The 12,872-nt window shown below is 36.8% G+C and overlaps 3 protein-coding genes across 6 annotated transcripts; 2 read left to right on the top strand and 1 right to left on the bottom strand.

The window, feature by feature from the left end:
- Positions 1-1,416: 1,416 nt before the first annotated feature.
- LOC149382012 (membrin-11-like) lies at positions 1,417-5,798 on the top strand. 3 transcript variants are annotated; one of them, XR_016293953.1, is made up of 4 exons: positions 1,417-1,855; positions 1,968-2,117; positions 3,117-3,350; positions 5,574-5,798. XR_016293953.1 is itself a non-coding variant. In XM_089602048.1 (3 exons), the coding sequence occupies exons 1-3, from the start codon at positions 1,487-1,489 to the stop codon at positions 3,276-3,278; spliced, it is 681 nt and encodes a 226-aa protein (XP_089458174.1). In that variant the 5' UTR covers positions 1,417-1,486; the 3' UTR covers positions 3,279-3,775. The 3 variants fall into 3 exon arrangements, 1 of the variants encoding a protein (XP_089458174.1); XR_016293952.1 differs by lacking the exon at positions 5,574-5,798 and adding an exon at positions 5,046-5,456; XM_089602048.1 differs by lacking the exon at positions 5,574-5,798 and having other exon boundaries at positions 3,117-3,775.
- A 1,749-nt stretch (positions 5,799-7,547) lies between these two features.
- LOC149382011 (hydrolase family protein / HAD-superfamily protein) lies at positions 7,548-10,113 on the top strand. 2 transcript variants are annotated; one of them, XM_089600799.1, is made up of 11 exons: positions 7,548-7,805; positions 7,891-7,926; positions 8,029-8,102; positions 8,243-8,283; positions 8,370-8,441; positions 8,523-8,709; positions 8,850-8,945; positions 9,054-9,121; positions 9,248-9,443; positions 9,540-9,623; positions 9,734-10,113. In XM_089600799.1, the coding sequence occupies exons 1-11, from the start codon at positions 7,622-7,624 to the stop codon at positions 9,794-9,796; spliced, it is 1,101 nt and encodes a 366-aa protein (XP_089456925.1). In that variant the 5' UTR covers positions 7,548-7,621; the 3' UTR covers positions 9,797-10,113. The 2 variants fall into 2 exon arrangements, with proteins under 2 accessions (XP_089456925.1, XP_089456926.1); XM_089600800.1 differs by having other exon boundaries at positions 7,550-7,805; positions 7,886-7,926; positions 9,734-10,106.
- Positions 10,107-12,608, bottom strand: LOC149382010 (Polyketide synthase, enoylreductase family protein). Its single transcript, XM_089600798.1, has 10 exons — positions 12,330-12,608; positions 12,160-12,257; positions 11,758-11,889; positions 11,292-11,435; positions 11,114-11,216; positions 10,841-10,940; positions 10,673-10,749; positions 10,497-10,575; positions 10,301-10,419; positions 10,107-10,206 (listed from the first exon to the last, which is right to left on the bottom strand). The coding sequence occupies exons 1-10, from the start codon at positions 12,521-12,523 to the stop codon at positions 10,113-10,115; spliced, it is 1,140 nt and encodes a 379-aa protein (XP_089456924.1). The 5' UTR covers positions 12,524-12,608; the 3' UTR covers positions 10,107-10,112.
- Positions 12,609-12,872: the final 264 nt, after the last annotated feature.

The following is a 12,872-nucleotide window of genomic DNA, read 5'->3' as shown; positions in this document are numbered from 1 at the left end:
TTTTCAGATTTTTTAAACTTTAGATCTATATGAAGTGAGCTTCTCCTTGTCTTCGACATCAAGCCACAAATTCTACCTTTTAAAGGAGAACGAGAGAGCGTGAGAAAAGAGAGAGAAGTGAGAGAACGAAAAATGAGGGTATATAAGTTGAAGAGTTTGTTGCAATTAGTCATTCCACTAACACTTTTTAAGATTCAGCCAAAATTTTATTTTATATAAAAGAGTAAATTAATCTAGTGTGATCTTGGTGAGCTATTTATTTTTAATAAAGCAGAGTTTTGACTATTTTTAAAAAAGTGGATGGATTATTGGGCTACTAACCTAATTGACCCATATAAGTTTGGAGGGATATTTCTATAAAATAAACATGACAAAAGAATAAATTAACAACTTATTAACAAGCCTGCCTAATCTTAATCACGGATTTCTGACACATATGAAGTCAAATTTCTATGAGAAATTGTCTTAATTACCATCATTTGATAAGTTTTTTTCAATTTCTCAACAAAAGCTTAATTTGGCTAAAAATAGTTGTAAACCACTTGTACAAATACAATTTTACCTTCAATATGATGTTAACAATTGACATATCTATGTCAATAATTGACATCTATTGTTGACATATGTGAGTTTTGAGTTCTCTGTTTGTTGGCATAGATGTCAACAATCGACATCTATTGTTGAGAGTAACATTGTATTTGTACAAGTGGCTTAGTAGTATTTTTTTGGCAAAATTAAACTTCTGGTGAAAAATTAGAAAAAACTTATCAAATGATGGTAGTTGAGGTAAGTTCTCAATTTATATTTCTCAATCTATTTGGTATAGAGAAATTGCCTCAACTACCACAATCTGATAAGTTTTTTCCAATTTCCCTCCAAAAGTTTAATTTGGTCAAAAATACTAATAAATCACTTGTAAAAAAATACAATTTTACCCTCAACATGATGTCAACAATTGACATCTATTATTGATATAGATGTCAATAATTAACATCTATTGTTCACAAATGTGAGTTTTGGTTCTTTGTTTGTTGATGTAGATATCAACAATCGAAATCTATTGTTGACATCTATGTCAATAATTGACATCAATTATTAATATCTATTGTTAATGGTAAAATTATATTTGTATAAATTATTTAATAGTATTTTTTTTATCAAATTAAACTTTTGATAAAAAATTGGAAAAAAAAAAGTTATCAAATTGCGGTAGATAAGATGCAATTCTTCTTTGATATATTACTCTCTACTTTCTTCCCTTGCGTGGACACAAAAATTATCGACACTCACTCGCTGCTCATGATCACGTGGCAGAACGGGATTGGACTGCCGATGTGGCACTTTTTTTTTTTTTTTTTAACTGAACCATTACCAAAGTGGCTTCAAACGGTGAATTTGTACCGAAACCGAGAGAGAGAGAGAGAGAGAGAGAGAGATCAGACATCAGAGATCCATTACTCAAAGGGGTAGAAGAAAGATCATCGGAATGGCGGTGGAAATGGGCGGCGGAGGGACTCTGTCGGAGATGTACGGGAGCGCGAAGAAGGTTCTTCTACGGGCCAGAGACGGACTCGAACGCCTCGAGAGGCTCGAGTTCTCCTCCGCCTCCCTGGACTCGCCGGAGCTCTCTTTCTCTCTCAAGAACGATATCTCTCTCCTCCACTCACTCTGCTCCGACATGGACCGCCTCTCTCGCTCCGTCGCCGCCAAGTCCCAGCGTGATCTCTGGCGGAGGAAGGTCGAGCACCTCGCCGAGGAGGCCGACTCCCTCAGCCGGAGTCTCGACACTCTCTCTCTCCGCGCTCAGCGCCGGATCATCGAAGCTCAGGAGAGAGCCGATCTGTTCGGAAGATCGGTACGCCTCGCGTGTTTGTGTTGCCGTTTGCTTTGATTTACTGAACTTTTTTCCTTTTTTAAATTTGCTTTGGGATCAATTGACGAATTCGCGTTTGGTTTGCGCGGATCAGAATGGCGAATCGTCTCACGTGCTGAGGATTTTCGACGAGGAAGCTCAGGCCACGCAGTCCGTCCGAAACTCGTCGCGGATGCTCGAGGAAGCCACCTCCACAGGAGAAGCCATCCTTCATAAGTACTCCGAGCAAAGAGAACGTCTCAAGGTATTTCTTCTCTCTCTTCTTGATTTCATAGGATCTATTTGAGATTGATCATAAACCAGGATAGTGGAATTGCAATGAACTCGGTTTAGCTGTAGAGTGATTGAACGTCCATGCGAGTAAGAGTTATAGTAGTCCTCTTTAACTTCTCTTAAAATGGGAATATTCCAATCTTGGACTAAAATGACACAGATAAGATTACACGAGGGCGGAATTTGAACCTTAAGTTAAACTCACAAAATTTGCATGATATGGGTTTAACTACGACCAAATTTGAATCACGGAGAAACGAAAGCTAAGCATTTAGAACCAACGCAATCAAGATTTAAAGAGTTTCACAGTTTCAGACCTATATGATGTGTGCGATCTTAAAAATGAACCAATTATACCTTTCTGCTTTTGCCTTTATGCTCTTAACATTTTTTTTTTTTATCTAATATGCTCAACATATTTGGTGAATGATCATATTGCTGATAGACATAACCAGGGTTTTGTGGTTTTAGATGCTATTTGCACTGTTCTGTATTACATGATTCTGGTCCTGTTATTTTTAAAATCATATGAAATTCTCAATCAGAAAAACAGTATATATGAACAGATCAGCTAAAACCGAATGAAAAAGAAACCCCTCAGCTTTTGTGGTGTTCAAGTCGATGGTAGTGGGTCTATTTTTTTTTTTCTTTTTTTCGCTGGTGGATATAATCTTGGACAATAATTGTCATTTAGTTACATCCATATTCATTTGCTTGGCTATTGCTTTTCTGAGTCTATTTTAGGTCAAAACACAAATTGTAATGTCTAACCTGTAAAGCTTCCCCTTTCTGCCTGTTCTAAAATATTATGAGATATTCTATATTTGTTTCATTATTTAGAAAGGACTGCTGAAAAGAAAATAAACAGAAAGTGAATAGCTAGTTTCGGTACCTCGTGTACCTTTCTTGTTGTAGATCCGTCAATCTGCAACTTGATTAATTCTTTTAATTCGGTCAATATTTTGTTTAGAGAGCACAACGGAAAGCGTTGGATGTGCTTAACACAGTGGGACTTTCCAACTCCGTGTTGAAGTTGATTGAGAGGCGTAACCGAAGTGATAAATGGATCAAGTATGCTGGCATGATTCTCACGGTTGTCATTGTGTTCTTCTTTTGGAAATGGACTCGGTGATGCGATCATTTCTTAGACACGCAAGATCGAAATTTGTCCTACGTTTCTCCTTGCAGTCCTCAGTTTTTCAAGGTTGGTAACGTGGTATATAATATTGTATATCTCTGGTTGTTGCTCAAAGAGGAGTTTTATAGCATATGCGAAATCTGAATATTACTAAATTGTGCCCCCAAGACTTCATGACAAAATTGAAGGGGAAAATATAGTCGTTGAGCTGACCTAGTTTAGTCGGAATCTTCTTGTAATTTTTGTGATTCATATTTCGACTCCTAGTCAACAGCTGTCTCTCGTGCTTGCACATTAAAGGGCTACTTGGTTTTTTCTTTCTTTCTTTAAAAATGATCAAGTAAAGCACCAAGCTTTATGCATTTCATACCAACATCTTAGAGTGCATGTTTGGTATCAAATTCTTGGACACAGTATAGAGGCATCTGAATTTATAGCAAGTTCAACAAGAAACAAGATTTTCACGATTTAGTGTTTTATTTCGAGAAACTTTTACCCTATTTCTGCATATCAATCATTTATACGGTTGTATGAAAATCATAGTATATAATCAAATATGTCCTTGTGATTGTGAGTTTGATGCATTAAAGCACGCAATAGTTCATTGTGCAGATGCATGTAGTAAGAAAATGCTACTGGGTTAACAATGATAGAAAATAATTATGTATGAGTAGTTTAGTTGCCACTTGCCAATACTTCATTTAAGTGAAATAGATGAGCATCGTCCTCATGCATATAGGCGTGTTTGAAACCGAATTCATTTGTTTATAAAACAAGGGTGAATGATTTGGTGTTCCTGTAATCACAAGGTCGTTTCAATGTTCCTGTAAATACTAGTATTTCTCTTACCAAATGTTGCCATTGGAAAAGATATCGACGAGGCTGGCGTTGGCCATAACATTTGACTTGGGTGTTGAAGTTGGGCTTATAATATATCAAATAAAAGCCTAAGCCTAATCTTATTAATCTGGAATCGTGGGCTATAATCATTTTACTGCTTGACTAGTTCTTTAATAAGAGGAATTGAATGAGACCTGTTTTTACATGTATGAAGATTTTCCCTAGTTGAGAACAATAGTATGTAGTCTCAGCCTTGAGCCTAGTTGTAATACGGATTTGTGTCCTGCTGTTTCCAAATGTACCTTCTGTTGTAGTAGAGTGGCTTGATGTGCCTGTCCTTGTTCTAAATCGAGAATAGAATAGTGAACCTCGAGAAGAATGAGTGTGGCCACACCAGAGCAGCCTTGAACTTCCTGGTGGCTTCAGAGAACTAGGCATTTTGCTTCATCGTATAAAGGCGAAGAATTTTTTTTTAGAAGAATATTTTGTATGTTTGTCCTCGATTCATGTGTGGTAGTCAAAACGAGATGAAGAGCAGTTTTGTGTAGTTATAGGAGTGTTTCTCATAGTTGTAGAGAATGGAAGAAATTACTTGTAGAAGGGCTTAGTGTTGATTGATGGAAGGAGGTTGAGTTAAATTGTGCTTACAACCTTGTTGACGTTTCGAATAAGAAATTTCAGTTTAAATGTAGCCAAAAGAGAACACAACAAGAAAACTTAAATTATCTCTAGTGAAATTATATGTACATATTTATGACATTTTAGTGATTGACTAGTGTGTTGAATAGTACACACCAAGGATGTAAAAGCGTTGGACAAGAAAAAATGAGAGAAAAAAACTTCAATATTTGGGTGGTGTGTCAAGTTTGTATCTGCAAGCCTGACTGGTTTTTTTTTTTTTTCTGTGTTTTTGCATTGAAGCCATGGAATGTATTGCAATTCACCGTAAGGTCTTTCTCGGGTTGAAGATGAAATGTATTTATAGCGCAGGTTTTGGTTCCATGTTGTTGGATAATCCTGCTATAAGCCATTGCTATATGCTCAAATATTTGCATAGAGGTGCACCATATTTTTAGGTTATCGTGTTGTGCATTCAAGGGAAGATTGTTCTCTTTATCACAAATTTGTGGATTCAAGCCATTGCTATATACTGTAATCAATTTATGGATGTATTAGAAACAATTTTTTGGTTCATTGTAACAAAACAAGCACGAAGTCTTGGAATAACGTATACTTCTTTAGTGAGAAATAATATCAAAGAAGTTGCACCCGTTTTTACATTAGAGAAGTTGGCAAATGGAAAACTTGAGAAATAATGATTTTCTATGTTACTATGCATCAAAGGGAAAAACAACAGATTTATCCGTTTTAAAAGAAAATATTGTCGAGTTTAATATATATTTATAATTTTCTATAGATTGACAAACATTAAGTGATTATGACTTCTAGGAAACTACGTGTTGAAGACAATGGGTATAGGTTTAGTCACCATCGGCCAAGAGAGAGGCGCTCGTTTGTGTGTGTTACGGCAATGCGATAATTTAGGAAAATCCGAGACTAATCAAAGGAATTTGCCGAGCCTACCAACCAAGAAACATGCTAGGGGTCAGCACCCAAGCACGCATCTTAATCGCATGCGCTCGCCCTGAGCCACATGCCCGCCAGAGACGAGAGATGAACGTTCAACACACATGCTCGGTGCTTGAACGAGAAAACTTCTCTCCATGTCGGGGCTCTATCTCTCTCATATTGGCATCTGTTTCTTCGGATAAAACACGATTAAATTGTGAGTTTGCTTACCGATTTTTTTGTGTATATCTAAACACCTATTATGCTTCATGCACCACAGATAAATTAAACAACATCGAACCATGTACTTATCCACATTTTTCTCTTCAATAGTTTTAACTATTTTTTTTTACGGGATATGGACGTAGATGCCCTACTATTTTTGCGGTAAGATGTATCTCTAATTTCAAGTTTGTTTATAAATTAAAGCATCTTTTTTTAAATGTAAAATTATATTTAAATGTGGGACATTAATACATTACTTTGATAAAAAAAAAAAAAATAACGTAGAGATTTACCATCGTATTTCAAATGTCGTTTTTGTTACCATCTCTAGCCTCATGATTTATGGAAAATTCACATGTCGATGAAAAATCGCACGAAAATACTATGGAAAAAGAAAACTGATTTGTCATTTTTCAAATGCCGTTTTTTATGAAAAATTGTCATACCGATGGAAAATTGCACGGAAAAAAGTATTGGCATATTATGTTAAATATATGTGTATATATATATCTTTTAATTTGTAAACTTATAAAATATATAATTTTTGTATTATAATGATATATATATATATATATATATATATATATATATATATACAGAAAATAGTATGTCTTTATTAAAATATATGTTTATCTTTATTTTATTAAATACATATTCTATATATGCACTAATATGATTAAAAAATAACCGTTTGATATATTATTTACTAATATAGGTAGTAACTATCTAAAGATTTTTTTTTTATATATATTGATTTTTTAAATACCGTAATCCAGTACGATAACAAAAAATATATATGTTTTTATGAGTAAAGTTTTATATTTATATATGAATTATGTTAATTTATATATTGGTATTTGTCTAAAACTAGGTAATATAAAACTACCCAAACTATATGCATCTCAAATTCATGAATTAGCTTAGTGGTTAGGTTCTTAACTGCAGTGCGCGTCCACTGTCCGATTCCCGAAAAGCCCAATATTTTGCTTTGAATTAAAATAACAAACGACACATCAGCAATAAACGACAAATAGGGAAAACGACGACAAAACGTAAACGACACAGCAACAATAAACGACAAAAAGACACAGACGACACAACAGAAATAAACGACAAGCAAACGTCACAACAATAAACGAAAAAAAAAGAAACGACGACAAAACGCAAACGACACAACATAATAAACGACAAAAATAAAAACGACGACAAAAATATATACATAAACGACACAGAAGCAATAAACGACAAAAAGGAAAAAGAAAGACAAAACGCAAACGACAAAAGATAAAAACGACAACAACACGCAAACACATCACAGTAAACGACGAAGTAGAAAAACGACTACAAAATGCAAACGACACAGCATCAATAAACGACAAAAAGGAAAATGACGACAAAACAAAATAAACAAATAAACGACAGTAGAAATAAACGACAAAAATAGAAAACGACGATAAAACGAAAACGACACAGAAATAAATATTCACCTTATAAATTTATAATCCCATTTTCATGGTTTATCACAATGAAATTTCTCATTGAAAATTAAGATCATAAACGACACGAATTATCAGTACATAATTTTCCAAATGACATGTCGAAGGACATCCAGATGAAAGTTACTTTTTAGTTTTTACAACTGAGAACCCAAAAAGCCTCCAACTTTGCCGGAGAAATTCGCTCTCTCGCTGCTTCTTCGGACAATGAGTCTCCGATTCCTAAGCAAGAAACCCCAAAATGCAGGACCGTTTCTGCGTCGATCTCTGGCTCGCCTCTTCTCCGATTCCTCGTTCGGCGTCGCCTTCGACATCGACGGCGTCGTTTTGCGCGGCGACTCACCCATCGGAGACTCTCCGCGAGCCCTCGCCCGATTCTACGATCATTCTGGTACGACCTTCCTCACTCAACACGCGTCGTGACTCTTTCCTCGAAATCCAAAGTACACATGTTTTTCGTCCTATGTGTAGCGCAGGTGCTTTAAGGATTCCGTACATATTCCTTACTAACGGTCAGTCACAACGAAATCAGAGCAACAAACAATCAAACTCTTCACTTTCCCAGTGAAAATAAACTGTGTTTAAATGTATGTAAACTTTGATGATTTCTACAGGAGGCGGTTTTCGCGAGTCCAAGAGAGCTCTCGAGCTAAGCGAACTTCTCGGTGTTGATGTTTCACCTTCTCAGGTGCATACAATCCGGCTCAACTTCTCGGTTTTGCGACACTGTAGAAACTGATATATATATATATATATATATATATATATATATATATATGTGTGTGTGTGTGTGTGTGTGTGTGTGTGTATATACTTCTGGTGTTGTAGGTTGTTCAAGGCCATTCGCCATTTAAGCATCTCGTAGGAAGGTACAATTATCGAATTTTTTTTTTGGCATACTTGTTCATCGGCTGATTAAGAATGTCACACTTTTTATTTTATTTTTTGGGGACAGATATGAGAATGAACTTGTTATTGCGGTTGGGAAAGGCGAGCCTGACAAAGTGATGACTGAATACGGATTCAAGTGAGGTTTTTTTCTGCTTCAGAGTCGACTATTTTTTCTCACATTGTTCTGATTTTATTAGCAATAATTGAAATTGGACAGAAACGTGGTGTCGATTGACGACTACGCTTCGTTCTTTGAGAACATCGACCCGTTGTTACCGTATAAGAAATGGATAACCAAACAAGTTGCTCACGAAAGTGTCTCTGTCATGGAACACGCTCTCTCGCAAAACGTCAAAGCTGTGTTTATAGTGAGCGATTCTGTTGACTGGAGTCGAGACGTCCAGGTTTGACTTTTGTTCAGAACCATCTTGTTGTTTTCGCTACCATTTTTTTTTCTTCCTTCGTTGCACTGAGAAGAAAATTGAAAATCTTCAGGCCTCGATCGTGCTATGATTTCAAGTAAAACTTGTTAGTTGTGTTTTAGGTTTTATGCGACATTTTAAGAACCGGAGGGTTTCCCGGTCGGCAAGTTGGAAATCAACCTCCGCTCTATTTCGCCCATGACGATCTTGCTTATCAGGTCACTTTCTTTATCCTTCTGGATTGGTTATGCGTTGATTGCTAGAATTGACTGGTTTATTGATAAAGAGGGATTTAAATGTACTGATGAGGTTTGAACAAAAGCTAGGGTGCTTTTCCTACTGAGCGTTTCGGTATGGGAGCTTTCAGAATCGCTTTAGAATCCGTCTTCAATAGGTAAATCCCAGACAAGACCTTTCTAAAGGCTGTCTAATTGTTATAATTCATAAAATCGAGTTTCGAGAAATTAGTAATTTTTTTTTTGGGGTGGGTTTAAATTTTACGATATCTTTGTGATGCTAGAATCCATCCTCGTGCATTGGAGTACACAATGTACGGGAAACCGAATCCCGTGGTGTTCAAGAACGCTGAAAATGTACTTAAACAACTCGACAACAAGGTTGATGTTTCTGACCAAACAAATGCCGGGAATCAATGCTTCAAAACACTATACATGATCGGAGATAATCCCTCGGTTGACATCTGTGGAGCCCGGAAGGTTCGTCGTCTCGCTTGAACACAGATATCATCATATCAGATGTTTTTTCTCCTGAATTATGTACATAGTGTATGGATAATATCATCTCCATAACAGGCAGGGTACCCATGGTTTTCTATTCTGACAAGGACAGGGGTTTTCAAAGGAAAACAAAATCATCCCGAGTTTCCCGCTGATTTGGTAAGCAATTCAAGGTTATTTTTGCCTGGTTTTCCCTTAAAGCAATTGTATATCTATCCTTTTTTTTTCTTTTTTTTTTAATTTTTATAAATAAAATGCTTCTTGTGCAGGTCGTTGACACCGTGGAAGAAGCAGTTGAGTATATTTTTAAAAAGGAGTGCGTAACGACTTGAGTCTAAAATCCATTCACTATGTGATGGTGAACATATTTTCACTTAACAGTGATTGGAAATTATTTTCACCCATTCGAATAAATTCATTTCGTTTCTTTGAGCCAGAGAATTAGTCAAGGAAATAATGTTTCCTTTGTCCGCTTATTTATTATCAAATGTTATTATGTTCGATTCATGTAATGACTCGCAAGCGCTAACAGTGCAGACTTTCAGGGTAGCAAAGTGAAATTACAGAGAATAAAACATAAACATCTCTAGTTTCTATTGCTGCAATTGACTATATACATAAACATCTCTTCCTCTCCAGATCTTTGATTCAGAATTTGATTACTTGTTTCGGTTGGCTTCCTAGTTTCCCAAGTGCCTTATCAAGTGCATTCTGGAAATTGTCAAAAGGTACCATTTCCATTCTGAAAAAAAAGAAAAGAAAAGAATAAAACTTTAGTTAATCAAACTAAATGGAAGAAAGCAAAAACAAGTAACTGCCACAGATTGATTGCATACTCGTATTTCAGCTTCCCATGGCGAGTCAGGTCCAAGAGATAGTCTATCATTTTTCTACATTTTTTTGTCTTGTCTCTACTCAACCAATTTTGCAACCAAAATCCCCTCAGAGATATGTCCTGTAATCACATGTATTTTCGAGCTCATTTACGATATTAGAAAAAAAAAAAAAAAAAAAAGGTAGAGCTACTAATACCTTAAATATGAAAGCCGAAGTGGGTACAGTAACAGGTTTCTTGGACATACCACCATAAGTGACCATAGTTCCTCCGTGTCTGCAGCGAAAGAAATTCTTAAGAGTGCTCAGACAAATTTACTTAAAAAAAATATAGGAACTTGAATTCATGTAATAAAATGAATCATATATTGTACCTCAAAAACTTAAGAACCAAAGTCGCAGCGTTCCCACCAACACAGTTGAACCCCAATGCAGGTTCGGGGATATTATCCTGCCCAGTGTCAGATGATTATAAAGGATTCTTGAACGTTCAAATTATATATTGTCGAAAAAAAAACGTTTTGCATAGATTGAAATGATACCAGAAGGCCCTTGACATTTTTCACTTCCAATTGGCTCTCTGTAAAAACTTCATTGGCGCCAAGTTTCCTAAGTTTATCTTTGGCTTCATCAGATCCAGGCCTGTGTGTCAAGCAGTCAGTTCCGAATGAGACTAGAAAACTCAAAAAAGTAATTTCTATATGCTAGAAAGCGAGGTTACCAAAAAGACGATGATCATTTGCTTGTGTAGGAAATAACATAAAGAAATAGTTAAAAAAAAAAGCGATTACTAATGCAAAATTTTGCAATTGAACCTGTCTCTTATGATATTGATGCTATGGATGCCTCGGTCTCGTGCAATTTGAATGACGCATTGCCCTACAATGCTCGTCGCCCCATTTTGCACAATTGCATCTCCTATTCAAATACGAAGTCGCAAATCCGTGATAAGTTCGTGTAAAAGACACACACACACACACATTCAAATCACACCTGAGTTCAAAGCTCCGAAGTCTTCAAGCATTCTCAGAGCTGTTAAAGGATTGACAGTGGCAGTGGCTGCATATTCCACCGGTGAATCCTTTCTGATCTTATGCCATGCACTCTGATCCTTCACAATGTAACTCTGCCAAGTTCCTGAGTAGAATAGAAACACACTCATCGTTATCTCTCGTGGACCGGACGTGTAAATGGTATATTTTCTTTATCTCAGCTCAAACAAGAAAGGTCTGTTTGGGACCCAAGAAAATGGAATCCCTTCTATTTTCCTTGTAAATACGAGGGAAATTAGGGCTTTCCCATCTTATTTCGCTCTCGTTTTCCATGACTTCACAAATACAGAATAACATTTTATATTCCCCTCTTATTTTCCGTTCAGTTTTCCTTTTTTTCCTCGTATTTTCATTTTCCCCTGGCATTTTCCGAGTTCAAAACGGAGCTGAAAAGAAAGAAAGAGTACCGAAAGACGGGGGAGAAGGGATGACGAGATCGCCAGGGGAGAGATCCTCTACCGCAGAGCCTACCGAGTGAACCTCTCCAACTCCTTCATACCCTCCGACCGCCGGTACTTCTGGCCTCACAGGATACACGCCTGTCACCAATCAATTTCACACTCTTCACTGTCATTTCCTTCATTCTTAGAACCTAACATCTCGGAACTGTAAATAAAAAAATTGATCTTCCGACTCCTTTAAGTCCGATACTAATGCTTCGAATAAACAGAAAGAAACAAAAAAAATGTTGACCTTGAAGTTGGTTGTGCAAGAATTTGCCTCAGCCAAGATTTTACAAAGAAACGTATAAAAATAGGAAGCACTGTCATTTGAAGAGGATTGCATCGAAAGTAAAAAAGCTTAAGGACCTTGGATACGGTTGATATCAGAGGGATTGATCGGAGCAGCGATCATTCTGACACAGACGTCGTTCTCTTTCACTTCCACCGGAGCCAATTCCACCACTCTTCAAGCCACAAAAACCAATACACTGAAAATCGATCACTCGTCCAAACCAAGAGATAATGAGAAATCGGACCTGGTGACGGAATCCGGAGGTCTTTGCTGGTCGTAGACGACGGCCTTCGACGGCGGCGAGGCGGCGGAGAATGCCCTGACTGGTAGGGTTTGAGGTCGGGGTAAAAGCGAAGCTCTGAGAGCGACGTGTGGGAGCGATTGCCCGCCATTCCTGAGAGCTCTAGAGAAAGCACGTGCTCGTATCAAAGACGCCATTGTTGTCTCTTCTCTCGCTTTCACTCGCTCGTTCGCTTGTGCAAGCTTCGTCTGTCTGTTTGTCGTTTTCCAACGTCCAAACGACGACGTCGTATACTTTGGGTTACTTTCTTTTCAACGGAAACTAGCGGTATTGTTCAACTCCTCCTTGAAGATAAATACTCAAACTTACATAATTACATTCCATAAGCTTATGGCAAGATCGCATGCATATATATATATATATATATATATATATATATATATATATATATATATATATATACCCTATCCGGATATAGTTTTACCCGAATAAATGAGTATTTAATAGGTACATGTATTATCCGTTAAAAATTATATGCATGTATTA

Source organism: Urtica dioica, chromosome 11 (assembly GCF_054948205.1).
Source record: "Urtica dioica subsp. dioica isolate 48M chromosome 11, U.dioica_male_clone48M_v1_H2, whole genome shotgun sequence".
NCBI lineage: Eukaryota > Viridiplantae > Streptophyta > Magnoliopsida > Rosales > Urticaceae > Urtica > Urtica dioica.
The sequence above is the reverse complement of the archived record's forward strand: the minus strand, read 5'-3'. Positions and strand labels throughout refer to the sequence as shown.